This window comes from Microplitis demolitor, chromosome 5, assembly GCF_026212275.2.
Source record: "Microplitis demolitor isolate Queensland-Clemson2020A chromosome 5, iyMicDemo2.1a, whole genome shotgun sequence".
In the NCBI taxonomy this organism is placed as follows: Eukaryota; Metazoa; Arthropoda; class Insecta; order Hymenoptera; family Braconidae; genus Microplitis; species Microplitis demolitor.
Genome location: NC_068549.1, coordinates 3,056,223 through 3,072,769, shown reverse-complemented (window position 1 = coordinate 3,072,769; position 16,547 = coordinate 3,056,223). Strand labels below are relative to the sequence as shown.

At 23.3% G+C, this 16,547-nt stretch overlaps 1 protein-coding gene and 1 long non-coding RNA gene across 9 annotated transcripts in view; one reads left to right on the top strand and one right to left on the bottom strand.

Annotated features, from left to right (window-relative positions):
* LOC103577111 (heterogeneous nuclear ribonucleoprotein 27C) overlaps positions 1-13,469 on the bottom strand; it is a 28,027-nt gene extending 14,558 nt beyond the window's left edge. For 2 of the 8 annotated variants that reach the window (XM_053739105.1, XM_053739106.1), the window contains exons 1-7: positions 13,160-13,469; positions 12,021-12,228; positions 11,115-11,301; positions 10,076-10,157; positions 9,444-9,841; positions 8,311-8,511; positions 5,850-6,008 (exon numbers count right to left, since the gene is read on the bottom strand). In XM_053739105.1, coding sequence (XP_053595080.1) covers positions 5,850-6,008; positions 8,311-8,511; positions 9,444-9,841; positions 10,076-10,157; positions 11,115-11,301; positions 12,021-12,228; positions 13,160-13,197 — 1,273 coding nt within the window. In that variant the 5' untranslated portion in view covers positions 13,198-13,469. Of the gene's footprint in view, positions 1-5,849; positions 6,009-8,310; positions 8,512-9,443; positions 9,842-10,074; positions 10,158-11,114; positions 11,302-12,020; positions 12,229-13,159 lie in introns of all 8 variants that reach the window. The other 6 variants (XM_053739108.1, XM_053739109.1, XM_053739107.1 and 3 more) reach the window with 5 other exon arrangements.
* Positions 13,470-13,698: 229 nt separating this feature from the next.
* On the top strand, positions 13,699-15,575 carry LOC103577113 (uncharacterized). The gene is made up of 3 exons (XR_008403697.1): positions 13,699-14,202; positions 14,315-14,406; positions 15,347-15,575. It is a non-coding gene; the product is annotated as an uncharacterized LOC103577113 (long non-coding RNA).
* The last annotated feature ends 972 nt before the right edge of the window (positions 15,576-16,547 follow it).

The following is a 16,547-nucleotide window of genomic DNA, read 5'->3' as shown; positions in this document are numbered from 1 at the left end:
ATATTTTTTTTGATAATACCCTTGTCCCAAAATTTTTTTTTTTTTTCATTTTATTAATTACTTTATTAATTATATAGTTAACGATAGTATTAATCATTCACGATAATAAAATCTTAGCTCAGTAGCGATTTTAAAAAACTAATAAAATATCCAGCTTAATTATTGCTAATTCTTCTATGTAATTTATTATTTATTTCAAGTGACAAATATTTATTTATTTACTTTTGTTTTTAATTAATTATTAGTTTTATTTTAAATATCATATTTATTTATCATTGTAATCCCAGACCGTAAAAGTGTGTACAATATTAATAAGTAATAGATATTATAATAATAATTAAAATAAGTGAATAATAAAAAATAAAGTGTGATCATGATTGATAATTATTGTAATTATAATAATTCAATAATTACTTAATTATTTTTTTTCTAAATTGTGAGTGTCTGTGTGATAAAATTTTCAAGTTATTTTTATTTATGAGCTTCTACATTTAATAGAATCATGATTAGTTTTTTTTTTTTTTTTTAATTTGACAAAAGAAAATTAAAACTTTTCTTTTTTTCATCCCTTTTTTTTTTTTTTTTATTTTTTTTTCATTTTTTTTCATTTTTTTTTCAGTATCTTGTGATACATTTTTTTTCGATTAGAGATAATGCGCGACAACTTGGATATAAATGCGAAAACAACAGGAAAATAATTTGTAATTTTTAAAAATTGATTGAAAGTAAATTAAAAAAAATTAATAAAAATTTAAAAATTTTTTAAATTTTAAAATTAAGAAAAAAATACATTTTTAATTATGCCGTTGGTTAATTTATTAATCAATATTATTGAGACAATTTTAATAAAATTATTTTCCTATTGTATATATATCAGAAAAATTATAGTAAGAAAATTAATGGGAAACGAGCAAGTGTAAAGGTATATAATTAATTATTTTATTTATTTTTTTGTGTTAAATTTAAATATTAATATTATTAATTAATTAATAATTAAAATTATTGATCAATTAATAATCACTATCGTCATATTTAATCGTTACCGTAATCATAATCATCATCATTTATCTAAGTCTGTAGTCTTAATTAACCGATTTATTTTCTTCATTATTTTTATTTAATTAATTATAAATATATATACTAGGTTTGTAAAGCTCATAACGGGGGCACGATCTTACCAATACAAATCTAAATGTTTATAAGTATTAAAGGTCATTTTTTTTTCTCTATTATTATCATTATGAATACGAGTTCTTAATTTGTTCTATATTTTTAAATTTTTATTATTATCATTTCATTTTTTTTTTTTAATAATTACCAATCTTTATAAATTTACTTCTCACTAACGTTTCCACAGCTTCTATTTAAATACATCCACGATAATCACAGTCGATATATTTAATTATTTATTTTATTCGCGATCGCACTTAGTGGAAAAAAAAAATTTGTCATTTAAAGTTTATAAAATTAAGACATAATTTTTGTGAAAATTCAAAAAATTTCAAAATAGAAAAATTTTTGACTCAATGTTTAAATATTTCTATTTTAATAAAAAATATAAAAATTAAAATACTTTTATATCAAGTTCTATTAAAATTTTTTTTTTCTTTTGAAATTTCAAAAAAAATTCTAAGTTTGTAAATTTATAGATTTTACATAATAGGGAATTTTATATTTTTTTTTTAACACAAAATTTGAGAAAAAAAAATTGAGCTGTGATTAACATCGATTGTTTAATTTAATCAATTTAATAGGCATATTTGGCTCAACTTTCAATTTCATTAACCCTTAAAATTTTTTTTAAAATAAATATTCTAATTTAACTGATGTCATACTCGTGTGCGTATTTAAATAATTAGAATAGACTGCGCTTAAAAAAAAAATAAATTACTATAATTATGATTTATTTTGTCCACTAAAATCAAGACACGGAGTAATGAATGTAATTTATAAAAATAAAATCAGTTAATCTGTTAATTGAATAAAAAAAAAATATATATATATATATATATATATATATATATATATATATATATATATATATATATATTTTCGATAATAAAGAAGCCTTGATTCAAAAACGAATTTATAATTTTATACTAGAGTTGCAATTTCATTTCCAATAAAAATATTTCTTTTAATCATCCTGACGTTAGCAGACATCTGATAATTTTTGAATTTTTTTTTTCAACAAATTAATTACAAGAAAAAAAAATGCACATGTAGAAAATTAAAAAAACTATAAGTGTAATTTTTTCAAATATTTTTTTTTTTTATAATTTACCATTTTTAAAAAAAAATCCAAAAATTATTAGACCTCAGCCAACTGCAGTATCACAATTTTTACTTGAAGTAAAATTGCAATTAATTTAAACGACTAATTGAACTTAATAATTATGATAATTAAGAGTTAATCTAAATATTTTTTAACGACATTAAATATTAATTATTGAATAAAAAAAAAAGTTCCTGGCAAATTTAAATATGTTTATTATTAATACAAAGACAATAAAAAATATATGTATAAATGTATGTGAATATTTAATAATACAGTTATGATTAAATTTAATTTTAAGTGATAAAACGACGTATCTTATTAATTGAGCGTGTAACCGTTTTTTAAAATTTAAAATGACGTGACACAAATTACAATGATTATCATTATTACTATTATTAATATTATTGTTAAAATTTAATGATTAATAACCCTGAGAGTATTAAACGGACTAAACCCCACGATATTTAATTGATAATTGATAAGTAAAAAATAAAATTAAAAAAAAGGCTCTTATCTAAAGTACATTATTTTCTTTTCAATTAATGAGTGTCAATTAATATAATATTTTACAATTATTAATTTACAATTAGGCAAAATTGTTTTTATTTTATTTCTTTTTTATTAATAATAATAATAATGTTAATAATAGTTAATTATGTACTAATTCTGTTAACTTTCCATTTTATTTTCTATTCTTCCTTTAATTTGTAAAAATTTATATGAAATAATTTATGTACAAAATTGAAAAAATATATTTATATATTTATATTGGCAACGTCAAATAACTCTCATTTATAAATTTTTTTTTATTCACTCTCTTAATTTATTTTTTATTTCCAATTATGTTATTCTGTACAGATTATCAGAATGTATAATTAATTAAATAATTAATTGTAAACTTTATCGAACAACAAACCATTACATTTAAATAAATAATTATTTTATTAATTAGTCACTTAATTTTTTTATATCTTAAATATTTTTCATTTCAAGTCCGTCCATAGTTTCCATCATTTCCCATTAAAAAAAGTAAATTATTATTATTTAATGACAGTTAATAATTAAAAACTTTTATTAATTATTACTGAATTAATTTAAATGGTTAAAAATAATATTACTTTAAATTTAAATGATTATACTTAATAGCCACGTCGTTTTATTTATTTAAAATTTAAAAATGTAAAAAAAATAATAATTCCTATAATTAATGTCCGTGTTTATTTTTTTAATTGATTAATTATTATTTTAATAACAAAAGGTTTGGATTTGATTGAGCTCCTTTTGTAATTTATTTATAATTCATTAATATTTTAATGTCGTATTGATTCTAAACAAATTTTTTTTTTTAATAAAAAATAAAGTGTGCGATCGCGATTCAATTAATTAATTTTTTATTTATAAAAAAATTCATGCCTTCTACATTAAGTTCTTATTAATTACAAAAAAAAAACACGCGACCTTTAGATCGTGGTATTTTAATTAATTAGTTAATTAATAAAAATAAAATAAAAAAATTTAATTTGAGTTTTTTTAAAATGTAGGTTCTATTGTAAACCCTATAGTAAATATACAATTAATCCCATATATTTAATCAGGTAGACTTTTCAGATACGTGCCCCCAAATATTATAAATTTAATCCACATACTAAACACAGTTCCTTAATTGATTTTTAATTATTTATTTTATTAACGAGTCATTAATTCTTCGAGACATCTTTACATATATATATTTACTTTAACTTTAATTTTAATTATTACCATTACGTTAACTTTATTTATTATAGATATTTATTTATTAATTATGGACAAAATTATTTTTTATCTTTAACTCAGTCTCATTTTAAATTTATAACGATTTAAATACAGCATTTACCTTAGATAAAAAATATTGAATTAAAAAAAAAAAGACATTATTTTATATATTAATTGTTATTGCTAGAGTTTGTTAACTTTAATCTACGGAATTAGCCGATAACATGAAATAACAATCAACTTTTCTTTAAATAATTTATAAGTATCCTATTTAGTTTTGTTTTTACTAAAAAAAATTATATTTACTCTCACTGTATGAAGAAAGTCTTCAATTGCGTAATTTTAATTACTATTTATTTATTATTTAAATAATATATGTCTATATATATTAAGAAATGAAATCTTCATAAAATACTATGAAAGACTGATGAATTAATTAGAATTAATTTATTTTTAAAAGCAGACATGAAATTATTATTAATTATATAATTTCTTAAATAAATAATTGATTTTTAATATTTATTGGCACGGTTTAAAGTAGAGAAAAGCTAATTGTTAATTAATTAATTAAATATTTAAATGCAGTCTGACTAAATATTAAAAAAAAATTTTGCTTTTAAAAATATCAAAATTTTCAATACCGAAATTAGTTTATAAATTTACGATTTAATGTCTACACTTACTAGTATTTTAAATGTATTAAAAAAAATAATACAGACAATAAATTAAGAGACCAGTTTATTTATTTAAAATAAAACTACTTTTTATTTTTTTTTAATAATTGTTATTCCCTGTTTTATTTTTTAAAAATATAAATGTCTATAGATAATTTACTACAATTAATTTACTTTAATGTATTAATTAAAATGAAAAGCGTTAAAAGATTTATCAAAGATGTCTCGGAGAATTGACTCGTTAGAAAAAAATATAAATAAAAATAATAATAATTTAAAAATTTAAAATTGTAGTTTAAAATTATGTCAAACGGTTTATTGTGCAGCTGCTATAATTCATTTAAATAAAATTTTCCCAACAAAAAAAATATATAAATATATATCGTGCACTCCCGTAGTCATTATAATTGTCTATTTAATAATAATTCATTATTTAGTTAATTATTTTATTATAAATTTAAACTTTTTTTGTCACTAACTAGATTTAAAATACGAAAAAACATTCCTTTACACTCGCTTGCTTTGCTTGCTACTACTTTTAATTATTTATCAAGTAATTGTTACCATACTTTTTTAGTATCATTATTATTATTATTATTATTATTATTATTATTATTATTATTATTATTATTATCCCGACATTAATACCACGTTTATCAATAACCCTAAAGCAGAACTGTACTTATCAATTTAAAAAAAAACACTCCCATTAATTTTCTCATCGCCTCTTATTTTTTATTATTATTTTTATTATTATCTTTATTATTATTATAATTATAAAATTATTAATTAAATAAACATAAAAATGTATTATGGATCAATTCAATTATTTAATTTAATAAAAATAATCGATAATTATTTAAAAACTTTTTTTTTTTTAAATAATAATAAAGATTTAAAAGAAATGATCCACAAGACATCGGCCAAGTTGTTACGCATTATCCTTACGCGGTTTTTTTTTTTTTTTTTTTTTTTTTATTGATTGGATTGTTGTTTGTTACTGTTGTTATTATTATTGTTTATGTATTAACTGTTTATTGTTTATGACATTTAAATTTATAAAAATTAAAATGGTCATGAGGCGGGCCACTCTTTGTAATCAAAGCCTTGTTGACCAGGTTTAGGAGCACTGGCGGCATACCCACCTTGGTTGCTCTCGCCACCCTGATAAGAACGCTGAGGATAACTCGTGTCGGCGAAACTACCAGTATACCCGCTATAACCGCTATAATCTGGATTCTTGGATGAACTGCTGCTTGATCCTGGTGCGCCTGACCCAGATGTTTGTCTCGAATACATATCACCTGAAATACCCGCATCATTTTTCTTATCGCACAGTTCATTTTTCCTATTATTACTCCTTATTTATTTAATTATTTTTTTTTTTTTAGTTTTTAGTTCAGTTTACTGTTAATTAAGATATTTTTTGTTTTTTATTTTTTTTTTTTTAACTATTGATTTTTTTTTATTTTTTTATTTGCTACTTGTGGTTAAAAACAAAAAAAAGTCAGGCATAGCAAGCGAGGACAAAGGATTTGTTTTCGATTAGGAAGGATCGTCACATTCTAATCTATTTTTTTTTTTTTTTTTTTTTTTTTTTTTTTTTTATTATTAATTGTTTATATGATTATTTATTTTTTGTCGAAATTTTTAATTGTTAATGATTATGGTCGTGAGAAATTAAAAAAAAAATATTTTTATTTTTTGATACTAGTTGCAGTACTAGTAAAAATGTGGATGCAAATTGTCGAGAATTTGATGGTAAATTTTAATTAAAATTTTTGTTAAAAAAAAATAAAAAATAAAAAAAAAAAATAGTAATTTAACCCAAGTAGAAAAATATTGTCATTGTAATTAATTAGTATAATTAAGAGAAAATGTTTCAGACTATGAGCTCAAAAAATTTTTTAAGACAGACTAAAAGTGTTATTTTGATAAGAATAAAAAATTCAACTTTAATACGATTGAGGGAAAAAAATCATGTCAAATTTTTAAAATGCCAAAAAATTAATTATTTTATAATTAAATACATGGAAAAATTTTTATAATAAATTCTACAGTACAACTACGAGCAAACTGACGTTGCCAATTAATTACTCTTCTGTATTCAAATACTGGTTAGTTTTGGAGTCAAAAATTCAAATTTTAAGTAATTTTTTAACGGTAAAAAAAAAGCATTAAGTTTAATTTTTTCGTTTATGGCCCAAATTTACTCTAAAGTCTAGAGTAAATAAAAAAAAAAAAATTATCTGTGTATGTAATTATCAGGAGACATTTAAAATAATAAATTTATTTTTGAAATTTTGACAGTAATTTTATTACAATTATTTAAATTTATGTAAATTATTTCTGAGCTCATTTACAAAAGATTAATTTTTTTTTTCTATTAAAAGTTCGTTCTGATAAAAATTTTTAAAAGGAATTTTTCTTAAACAATAAAAATATTATATTAATAGTAATAAAATTGTCTAGCAAATTTCGGAACTGATTCATCAAACACAGTTCATAATTTCTAAAACATTTTCTGTTGATAATTATTATGACAAAATATTCTTCCATGAGAAATAGAAGTAGTTAAATAATAAGTAACAAAATGTTACTAATTTAAATATTTTATCGCAGACAAATTGCAATAAAGCTCTAAAAGTCTACACGTGGATTAAATGGTAATAAAAAATTTCAATTGTTCAATTTATCTAAAAAAAAATATATATCTTTATATATATATATATATATATATATATATATATATATATATATATATATATATATATATATATATATATATATATTTGTAAATGATCAATATTTTATTGAAAGAAAATACTGTGGATGGTAAGCACAATTCTTCTTGTTAATTGTCTAGTTTTTTTTTTTTATGAAGGCAGTCATAATTCTGGACGTTAAATAATTGTTATTTAATTAAGGTAGTCAGGCTTATTTTTTTTTTTTTCAATTAAAAACCATCACCTATCAAACTACTCTCGCTAAAAAAAACTAATGCGGGACTTTATGATGACTAGAAAATTTTTTCCTTTTTTTAAAAGGGCGTAGATTTAAAGATTCATTTCAAAAATGGATAATTTTAAAAATCATCAACTACCTTAAAAAAAATACATAAATAGATAGATAGATAAATAAAAAATCAACAATAATCTAGCTAACAAAAAATCATCACTTTTTTACTGATTCAAACGATCGCTATCCGGCAAACGGTCATGCCAAAAAAAATAAAAAACAAAAAAATTTCTTATACGAAGTTACGAAGTCTATACAAAAGAAATGTACAAAAAAAAAAAAAAAAATAAAATAAAATAAAAAAAAAAAGTTTTTATTTGAAATAAAGAATAAATTGTTAGAGATGTTGACAGACATAGATTTAAATACAACAGTAAAAATGATGATGGTGAAGGTCCCTTACAATAAAAAGTGATGTGATAAATTAGAAAAAAATATAATTTTATAAGAGAAAATATTTGGAATTTATAGAGAAAGGACAATAGTAATAATAATATTATATACAATATATAGACAATAATATTTTTAGATGTTAAGTTGCTGTTTATATAAACAAATCGTAATAATTTCGGAATTTAAAAGACTCACCCTGCGGGCCAGAGGGATTTGAGTTGGAGTTAGGCTGCGAGGAGTTGGGCTGAGGAGGCTGGGGTGGTGGCTGGGTACCTGGAGGCGGCCCATTTTGTGGCATGTTCCAGGAGTTCCATGAACCCCCGGGACCACCACCCGCAGCTCCACCTGTACCGGCTGTAGGCCCATAGCCACCTGATGCGGCCGCCGCTGGCCCACCTGCGATCATTAATTACACAACACGTTGTCACCGATTCACGTTAAGACATTCTCATTTTTTATTTAAATTACTATCTAATCGATTAATCACGAGTTCTTATAAACTTTAACGTCAAACGATTGTACAAGTAGAGAGAGACCATGAGAATGTACGAGTTTAATTGACTAGATAAAAATTAATAAACGAACTTCGACACTAATTATTATTTTTAATTGTCTATATGCCTTCAATTTATCATCCTTGTATTTTCTTTCGTGTATTTATTTACCATTTTAAAAAATTTAGTTCTATTTTAACTCGTTAATTATTGCCGGAGTAAATTTGGGTTGGAAAGTTTGTTAATTAAGCAGGATAAGGACCAGGATTTATTTGTTTTTAAATATAAAATAATATTAATATTATTGACTATGATAAATAAATGAAATATGGCGACGGAGGCAATCGAAGAGGAAGGACATGGAAATGATCTTTTATATTTTTTTTTTAAACTCGTTAACTCGTTCTCTCTCTACTCTACTCTCGAATTTAAATTTTGAAATTTACATGTAACGTAAATGCCGTCAAAAATTTTAATTAAATATTTATTTTAAATTGATTTGTTGTCTGAAATTAATAATTATTAAACAAATCAACACACTAAATAAATACTTAGATTATAAAAAAAAAAAATAAATAAATAAAAAATATATAAACCAAAGCTACTGTTTTAAAAAACTACATAAAGATCATTCACTTTACAGTTAAAGTTAAATAAACAAAGCAATAAAAAATACAAATAAAATGCAGTCGATTTAAATGAAATAAAAAAAAAACGTTGGATCGACTGCCTCTGTCGCGAATATTTTTTTTAGTCGTAATTAACTATTTAAATTATAAATAATTAATAGACAGTATAACATTTGTTTCAATGATTAAGTAATTAAAAACTTACCGTAACTTCCGTAACCTTGAGTTGCTGCTGCTGGCTGAACGTTGTAGCTGCTACCCCACTGGTGAGGGGGTGGGGGTGGAATTTGCTGCTGCTGAGGAGGTCCTGGTGGTGCGCCCCATCCTTGAGCGTTGTACTGAGTGCTGTAACCAGCGTAGCCACCGGTCTGTGGGTTAGTTCCCCATCCTTGGTAACCCTGCATCATGTTACCAGGCGGACCCATGTGACCTCCCATCATTGGTCCTCCCATCTGACCATTCGGCCCACCCATGGGTCCCATGTTGCCCGCCATTCCCATCGGCGGTCCACCCTGCTGCGGTTGGTGACCCCACTGTCCTTGGTGACTGTCATTCATCTTGCTTGAAGAGTCACGTGGCTCTGCGCGTTTTATTTCAACCTGCAACATATTAAATATATCCATCACTCGTGTGCTCTGGATCCCACTATTTTTATAAATAATTTAATTAAATAATCTGCTCCTCTGCTGCCTGCTTTTAATTTGTATTCTTTTTTTTTTAATTACTAAGTTGTTAATTTTATTTATAAGTAATTTATTTTACTATACTTAGTTATATTTAATTAAATTATTTGTCGTGTTTATTGTTATTATTTAAAACTAGTGATTAATCAATACCTGTTTTCCGTTCAAGTTGACGAAGTGCTCGGCTACGCAACGGTCCACTCCTTCCTCGTCTTCGAAGCTCAGAAAGCCGAATCCTGTTGTCCAAACGCAATAATATTTTTATACATTTTTTTTTTTTTTTTTTCGAATGCTTATCGAAATTTTGTTTATATTTTATTTAATGATTCTCTCCAAATGCATTTACTTTTATTTATTTTTTTTAAGATTAAAAAATTATTTACTCGTGTAAAAATTAGTTCCCAAAAATGTTTGCGTAAAAAAATTCAAAATTTGAGACTGAGTTGAATTTTTTAAAAATTAAAATTAAAATTCGGCTCACTTTTGACAAAATTTTTTTTCAACTTTAATTTTTTAATAAATTTCCGAAATTTTTTCGACATAAATTTATAAATTTTTGGAGCAACTATTTTTTTTTTACACGAGTAATAAATTTATAAATGAAATAATTAATTAATAATAAAAAAAAAATTGTTACAGTAAACTAAGTAACATTATACTAATTTATATTATGATAATTATAATAATAATGCTAAATACCTTAAATGTATTTATATAAATATAATTAATTTATTAATGAATGATAAGTAATAAATGAATGGTTTGTTTCTGACGTTTAAATAATGGAAACTCGCTCAATTAATTAAAAGCTGAATAAGCTATATGATGGAGCATTAAATTACACAATAACTTAATATTAAATTAATATTAATTTGATATTGATTATATAATTTAATTAAATTATAAATATAACGTTGAACAAGTGAAGTTTAGAAATTTAATATTGATAATATATAATACTAAATATTTATAATGTAATTATAAAAAATAAATACTTAATTTCAAGTGTTAATTACGTAATAGAAATGTATCGATTTAAATTAAAATGATTAATAAGAAAAAAAAATTAGCATTTGATATAATTAAAATAAGATAAATTACTACATGTGCATGAAGAGAAAATGATAAAATATTAAAAAATTTTAAAAAAGTTAATGAATGAATGATTTTAAAATAAGAAATTTTTTTCTCACCTCGTGATTTCTTTTTCTCTTGATCGTACATTATAACGACTTCCATGACCTTGCCAAAACGTGAAAAAAATTGTCGTAAATCTGTCTCAGTTACGTTACTTGGTAGACCACCCAAGAATACTTTTGGAAAGCCACCGCTTCGTTTTGGTTTTTGTAATGTACGTGGATTACATGGTTTTGGATCAATCTGTAAATATTTATTTTAAATAAATAAATAAATATTTATAATAATAATCCTAGTGAGATCTTACTGGGTATTAAAATGTTTGTTTATAAATAAATATCCTGACGAATATTAAATTAATTATGACCAACTACATTTTTATTTATGATTTTAAAGTTAACAGATGATTCTGACGTTAATGGACGATTGACAATTGTCGGATGTACTTTCAATACATCAATTACGAAAAAAAAATAAAAATAAAATTATGCACATGTGGCAAATTAAAAAAAAACTATAAGTGCAATTTTTTTTAATATTTTTTTTTTTATAATCTATCTTTAAAAAAAAAAAAAAACAAAAATTATTAGACGTCGACTAACTTCAATATCATTTTTAATATCAAAATCTTAATAAATATTTATATTGATATTAAAATAATAAATTTGTCACGGACTTAAATGACTAAACTTGTGTCCTAATTTTTTTTTAATCATAAATCATTAAGTAAAAAAAAAATTTTTATATTTTTGACACTTGTCTAAAATTTAGAATTTTAAAAATATTTAAAATATTATTTAATAATAATGATAATCATAATTAGCAAATTGTTAATTTAGATACAAAAGATTGCGCTAGTGACTCAATAGAATTTCGCAAGATTTTAAAAATTTTCCGGAAGTGTGGTCATTAGGTCTTAATGAGTATATTCAAATAATGTAATTAAAAGAAAAAATACTAACAGTGCGACCGTCTAATTGATGAGGTCCGTTCTGCAAAACCAAAGCAACATTAGCGGGATCACTGAAGGTAACAAATCCAAAGCCACGGCTGCGACCGGACTCGCTGTTCTTCATAACCACGCAGTCAATAACTTCGCCATAGCGGCTGAAGTATCGTTGCAAATTTTCTTGAGTTGTCTCCCATGACAAACCTCCAACAAATAATTTTCTGAAAATACAAAAAAATTTCATACATCATCATCAATAATTAATCACTCATATATATTAATTCCCAACAAAATAACCAGCATCAGAAAATTTTTATTTCCCATTAAATAAATTCTATCTAAAAAAATTTATAAATTTTTTTGTTTATTAATTTCAATGAATTAAAATGTACACGTTCAGTAAATTTATATAAATACTTTTAATTACAATTAAAATTTAAACGAATTTTAATAAAGAGAAAGTTAATTTTTTTTTATCAAAGCATCCGGTACAATAGACTCTACCATCTTATAAATACATTCTCGTTTACTTAAAAAAAAAAAAAATAAATAAATAATAAATTATCAGTAAATAAATAAACATTAGTACGCATGATATTAAAATAATAATATTTGTATTAGATATTAAATAAAAAATATATATGAACTTAAATTTAATAATGAAAGCGTCTCTCATTTTTTTACCGGCACAATAGACTGGCGATCTCATTTTAGTATATAAAAAAAAAAGACCCTCCATTTATTTCCAAGTCACGTTATGAAAAAATAATTCAATACTAATAATAATAATAATAATAGAAATAATAATAAATAAATTGAAGACCTCGATAAATAAATTAATAAATAAAATAAAATAAAAATAACGAGTACGCCATGTGCAGCCGGTATTGGAGTTGAATGAAAAAGACCCAGACACGCTTGGGAAAAAAAATTTCCGTGAGTGAAGAATAAAAAAAAAAAAAGTTATTAATAATAATTTGATTTCAAGATTAATAATAATTTTAAATGATAATTTCAAATAAACTATAGGAAAATGGTGACAAAAAAAAACGTGGCCATGAAGGATAAGTCCACGAGTTGTAAAAAAAGTTAATTTATGAATTAATGTCTGATAAATTGTAAAATAAATAAATATATAAATAAATAACATACCCCTTTTCGTCGTCGTCCATTTCAGGTTTAACTCTCATAATATTAAACTTATAACTATCGGAATAACGTTACGTTATAAATTTTATAATTTTAAAAAAAAATTTCAAGTTTTAGTGTGAAGACGCGTATGAGGAATATGGCACGATGCTGCTGCTGGTGCTGCTTGTCTCAGACGAGGGTAATGGCTTCCCACAAATGATATTTCGTTTAAAATGTCGAATGTCGGAAAGGAACGATCGCTGTACGGTCGTTGGTTATTTTTCTCGTAAGTTTATTGGCTGGCTGGTTTTCAGTGAGCGTGTGTGTGTGTCTTAACCGGAATGGAAACGTAATGATGCTGAGCGCGTCACTTCCGGTTATAAATACTGAAGTCAAGTTTTATTTTACGCAGTATTAGTTTGCGATATACCTGTACCCAGTGCAGCCAGATCGCGGACGAAAAGTTCCCTTTCCTTCGCACCATTTTAGCATCACTCACAGCTTAAACGGTGCTTGGGAAGGGGAACTTTTCGTCCGCGATCTGGCTGCACTGCCTGTACCTAAATGCCGGTTACTTTACTGTAGTACTCAGGTGCGTGTTTTCAAAATTTATAACCCCGCGCTTTTAAATTAATTTTAAAAATTATTTATTTATTTGAAACTTTTTATTTGATTTGTAGGCAAATTTTAAATGGGGGAGAGACGGAAAAAATTATTTGAAAATTTTTATTTTAGCGCTTCTTGCGGTGGAAAATTTTATTGTGGAAATGGGGAAATTAATTGAGAAGTGATCAAGTTTGTGATAGGTGGGGATTGACAAGTGATTTTGTTTATTAAAATATTTGTTCAATTAATTTTTTGACTTGAGTTGTCAAGAGTTCAACGATCTGATAATAATGGCGGGTAACTCGCCATGTTTTGTTTTGGATCACGTGGTTTTTTTTGAATTAGCGCGCGTTAAATTTTATTTTGTTTATAATTGACGGATGAGTTTGAAGGAAGTTTCAAGAGTAATGAGAAGTAATTTATGTAATTAATTATTAAATTAATAATTTGAAATTTTTGTGAGTAGTTTTGGCGGTAAATTGAATTTCAAATAATTACTTTTGTAATAAAAGTTTTTTTATTAGAAATTTGTAAAATTATTAATTAAACTTTTTTTGCCTCTGTTTTTAGTGACCGTAATAGAACACATGGAAAGGAAGATATTTAAAAAAATTAGTGTTAGAGCCAAGTTTTTTCTTTTAAGCGGCCATTTTTACTTATAAGTAAGTATTTTGTTGTAATTACGGAACATAATGAATTCTAATAATAAATTTATTACATAAAATCTTATTTTTTTACCAATTACTTTATCACTTATTACTTTTTATGCTGTAGTTTTTTTTATGAAATTTGAATATTTAACTGATTAGAAAAATTTGACATTAAAATCGAATTTTCGAATTCCGCGGGTACTTTAATTTTGAATAAAAATTTTTTAAAATTCATATTGAAATTTAATTCAAATGAAAGAAAGTTTTTTCATTAAAAATTAGTGGGTATCAAATGAAATAAAATATCAACTCATATATTGCAATTTTTTTATTTAAAAATTTATTGTTTAGTACATATATACATTTGTTTAAATTATAAATTCATCGTATTAGAAAGGGGAAGTTTTCATATCCGGATCCGGTACATAGATCCCTTTTGCTGTAATATCCAGACTGATCCAGAGAATAAATTCAACGATCAGTGATTCTCAACTTTTATTTAATTTTATAAACAAATATATATATAAATATGAATTGTTTTTCATTATTGTAATTTTCATATTTTATATTATTTTACTCTTCCCATTCGATAGGTAAAATTTTCCAGTTTAAATTAAATATCATACTTAGAGTACGTAAACAATAAGAAATTTACATAATTGCTATAACCGTAAACTTTTTTTTACTAAAAGAAACATTCCTCTGTAATTTAATTATCAATCATAATATTTCCTAACGGTTCATTTATTGTTTAAACTTATGATAAAAACTGTAAAAACTTATGATAATTACTTATAAATTATAAAACATTTTATTGGCCAATCAATAAGTCAATAAACTATTTTTTATTTCCAAAATTATTCAAATTTTTTACCCGCGAAATGTAAATAAAATTTATTTTTTAACGTTTTTATATAAAATTTTTTACGGCAGCATCTTTATTTCTATTCAGCAATGCAGAAACTGTTACAAAAAAATGAAAAATGAATGGGAAAGAAGCAGACGGTGTAAGTTAAGAAGACTAGGCCGGATTGTCTGAAATAAATTCCTGGAAGGATCAAGCCGATGGATCGGGATCTTTTGTAAAAAGATCAACAGAAATAATCGATACATTCCCTTTCAATTTTATGCCAGCCTCTTTTTTTTCCTCTCAAGCTTTAGTTTATACTCCATAGTATCGATATTTGTAGATCATAATTTTTTTTTTTAATTTATCAGTTCATTAAAATTTTTTTTTTATTTGGATTGGAGTGAAAATTTGTTTAGAATAATTCAAATTATAATCTGAATAAAAAAAAAAACTAAAAATATGCACGTGTAGAAAATTTAAAAAACTAGAAGTGCAATTTTAAAAAATTTTTTTTTTTTTATAATTCATCGTTTTTAAAAAATTCAAACATTATTAGGAAAAAGTTAAAAAATATTTTGAATGATAAAAATTTTTTCTTTTAAAATCAGGGGCTTTGTAATTTGTTAGCCACATGTTTTTTAGTTTAACACGTGCAACGAATGACAAACTACACCTACTAGCTTACTATATACAACGAACACCCACACACACTTTTCAAATATCATATATATATATATATATATATATATATATATATATATATATATATATATATTATCTTGTTCTTTTTTTATCCACCTTATTTCTCTTTCATCTTCGCTTCAAACTATAACAACTATATTTTATGATATATATGTACATATATACATATCTATATAGACATTTAGTTTAATCGTAATGATAAAAAAAATATATGACTAAATAAATTGAAAAATGACTTTTCAACTTCCACTGATACAATTTATTCTATTTAAAAAAAAAAAAAAAAAAAAAAAAAAAAAAATGAACACAAGTCTTGTACTGCTTCATAAAAAATAATTTACCTCTGTAATAAAAACGAATGTTCAAACATCTCGATACTAAGTAATTAAAAAAACAAGTAAAAATTCTGAGTCGGCTTATTAATTAAAAAAAAAAAAAAAAATAAAAACAATTTAAACAATTTCAATGTTAAATTAAAATTCATGACCCCTTTTAAGACCTTGAACATCAGCCAGACGAATTTATATTTCGCAGAGAAAAAAAAGTATGAAAGTCGCGGGTTATTTAAATTAAAAAAAAAAAAAATATATATATATATAAG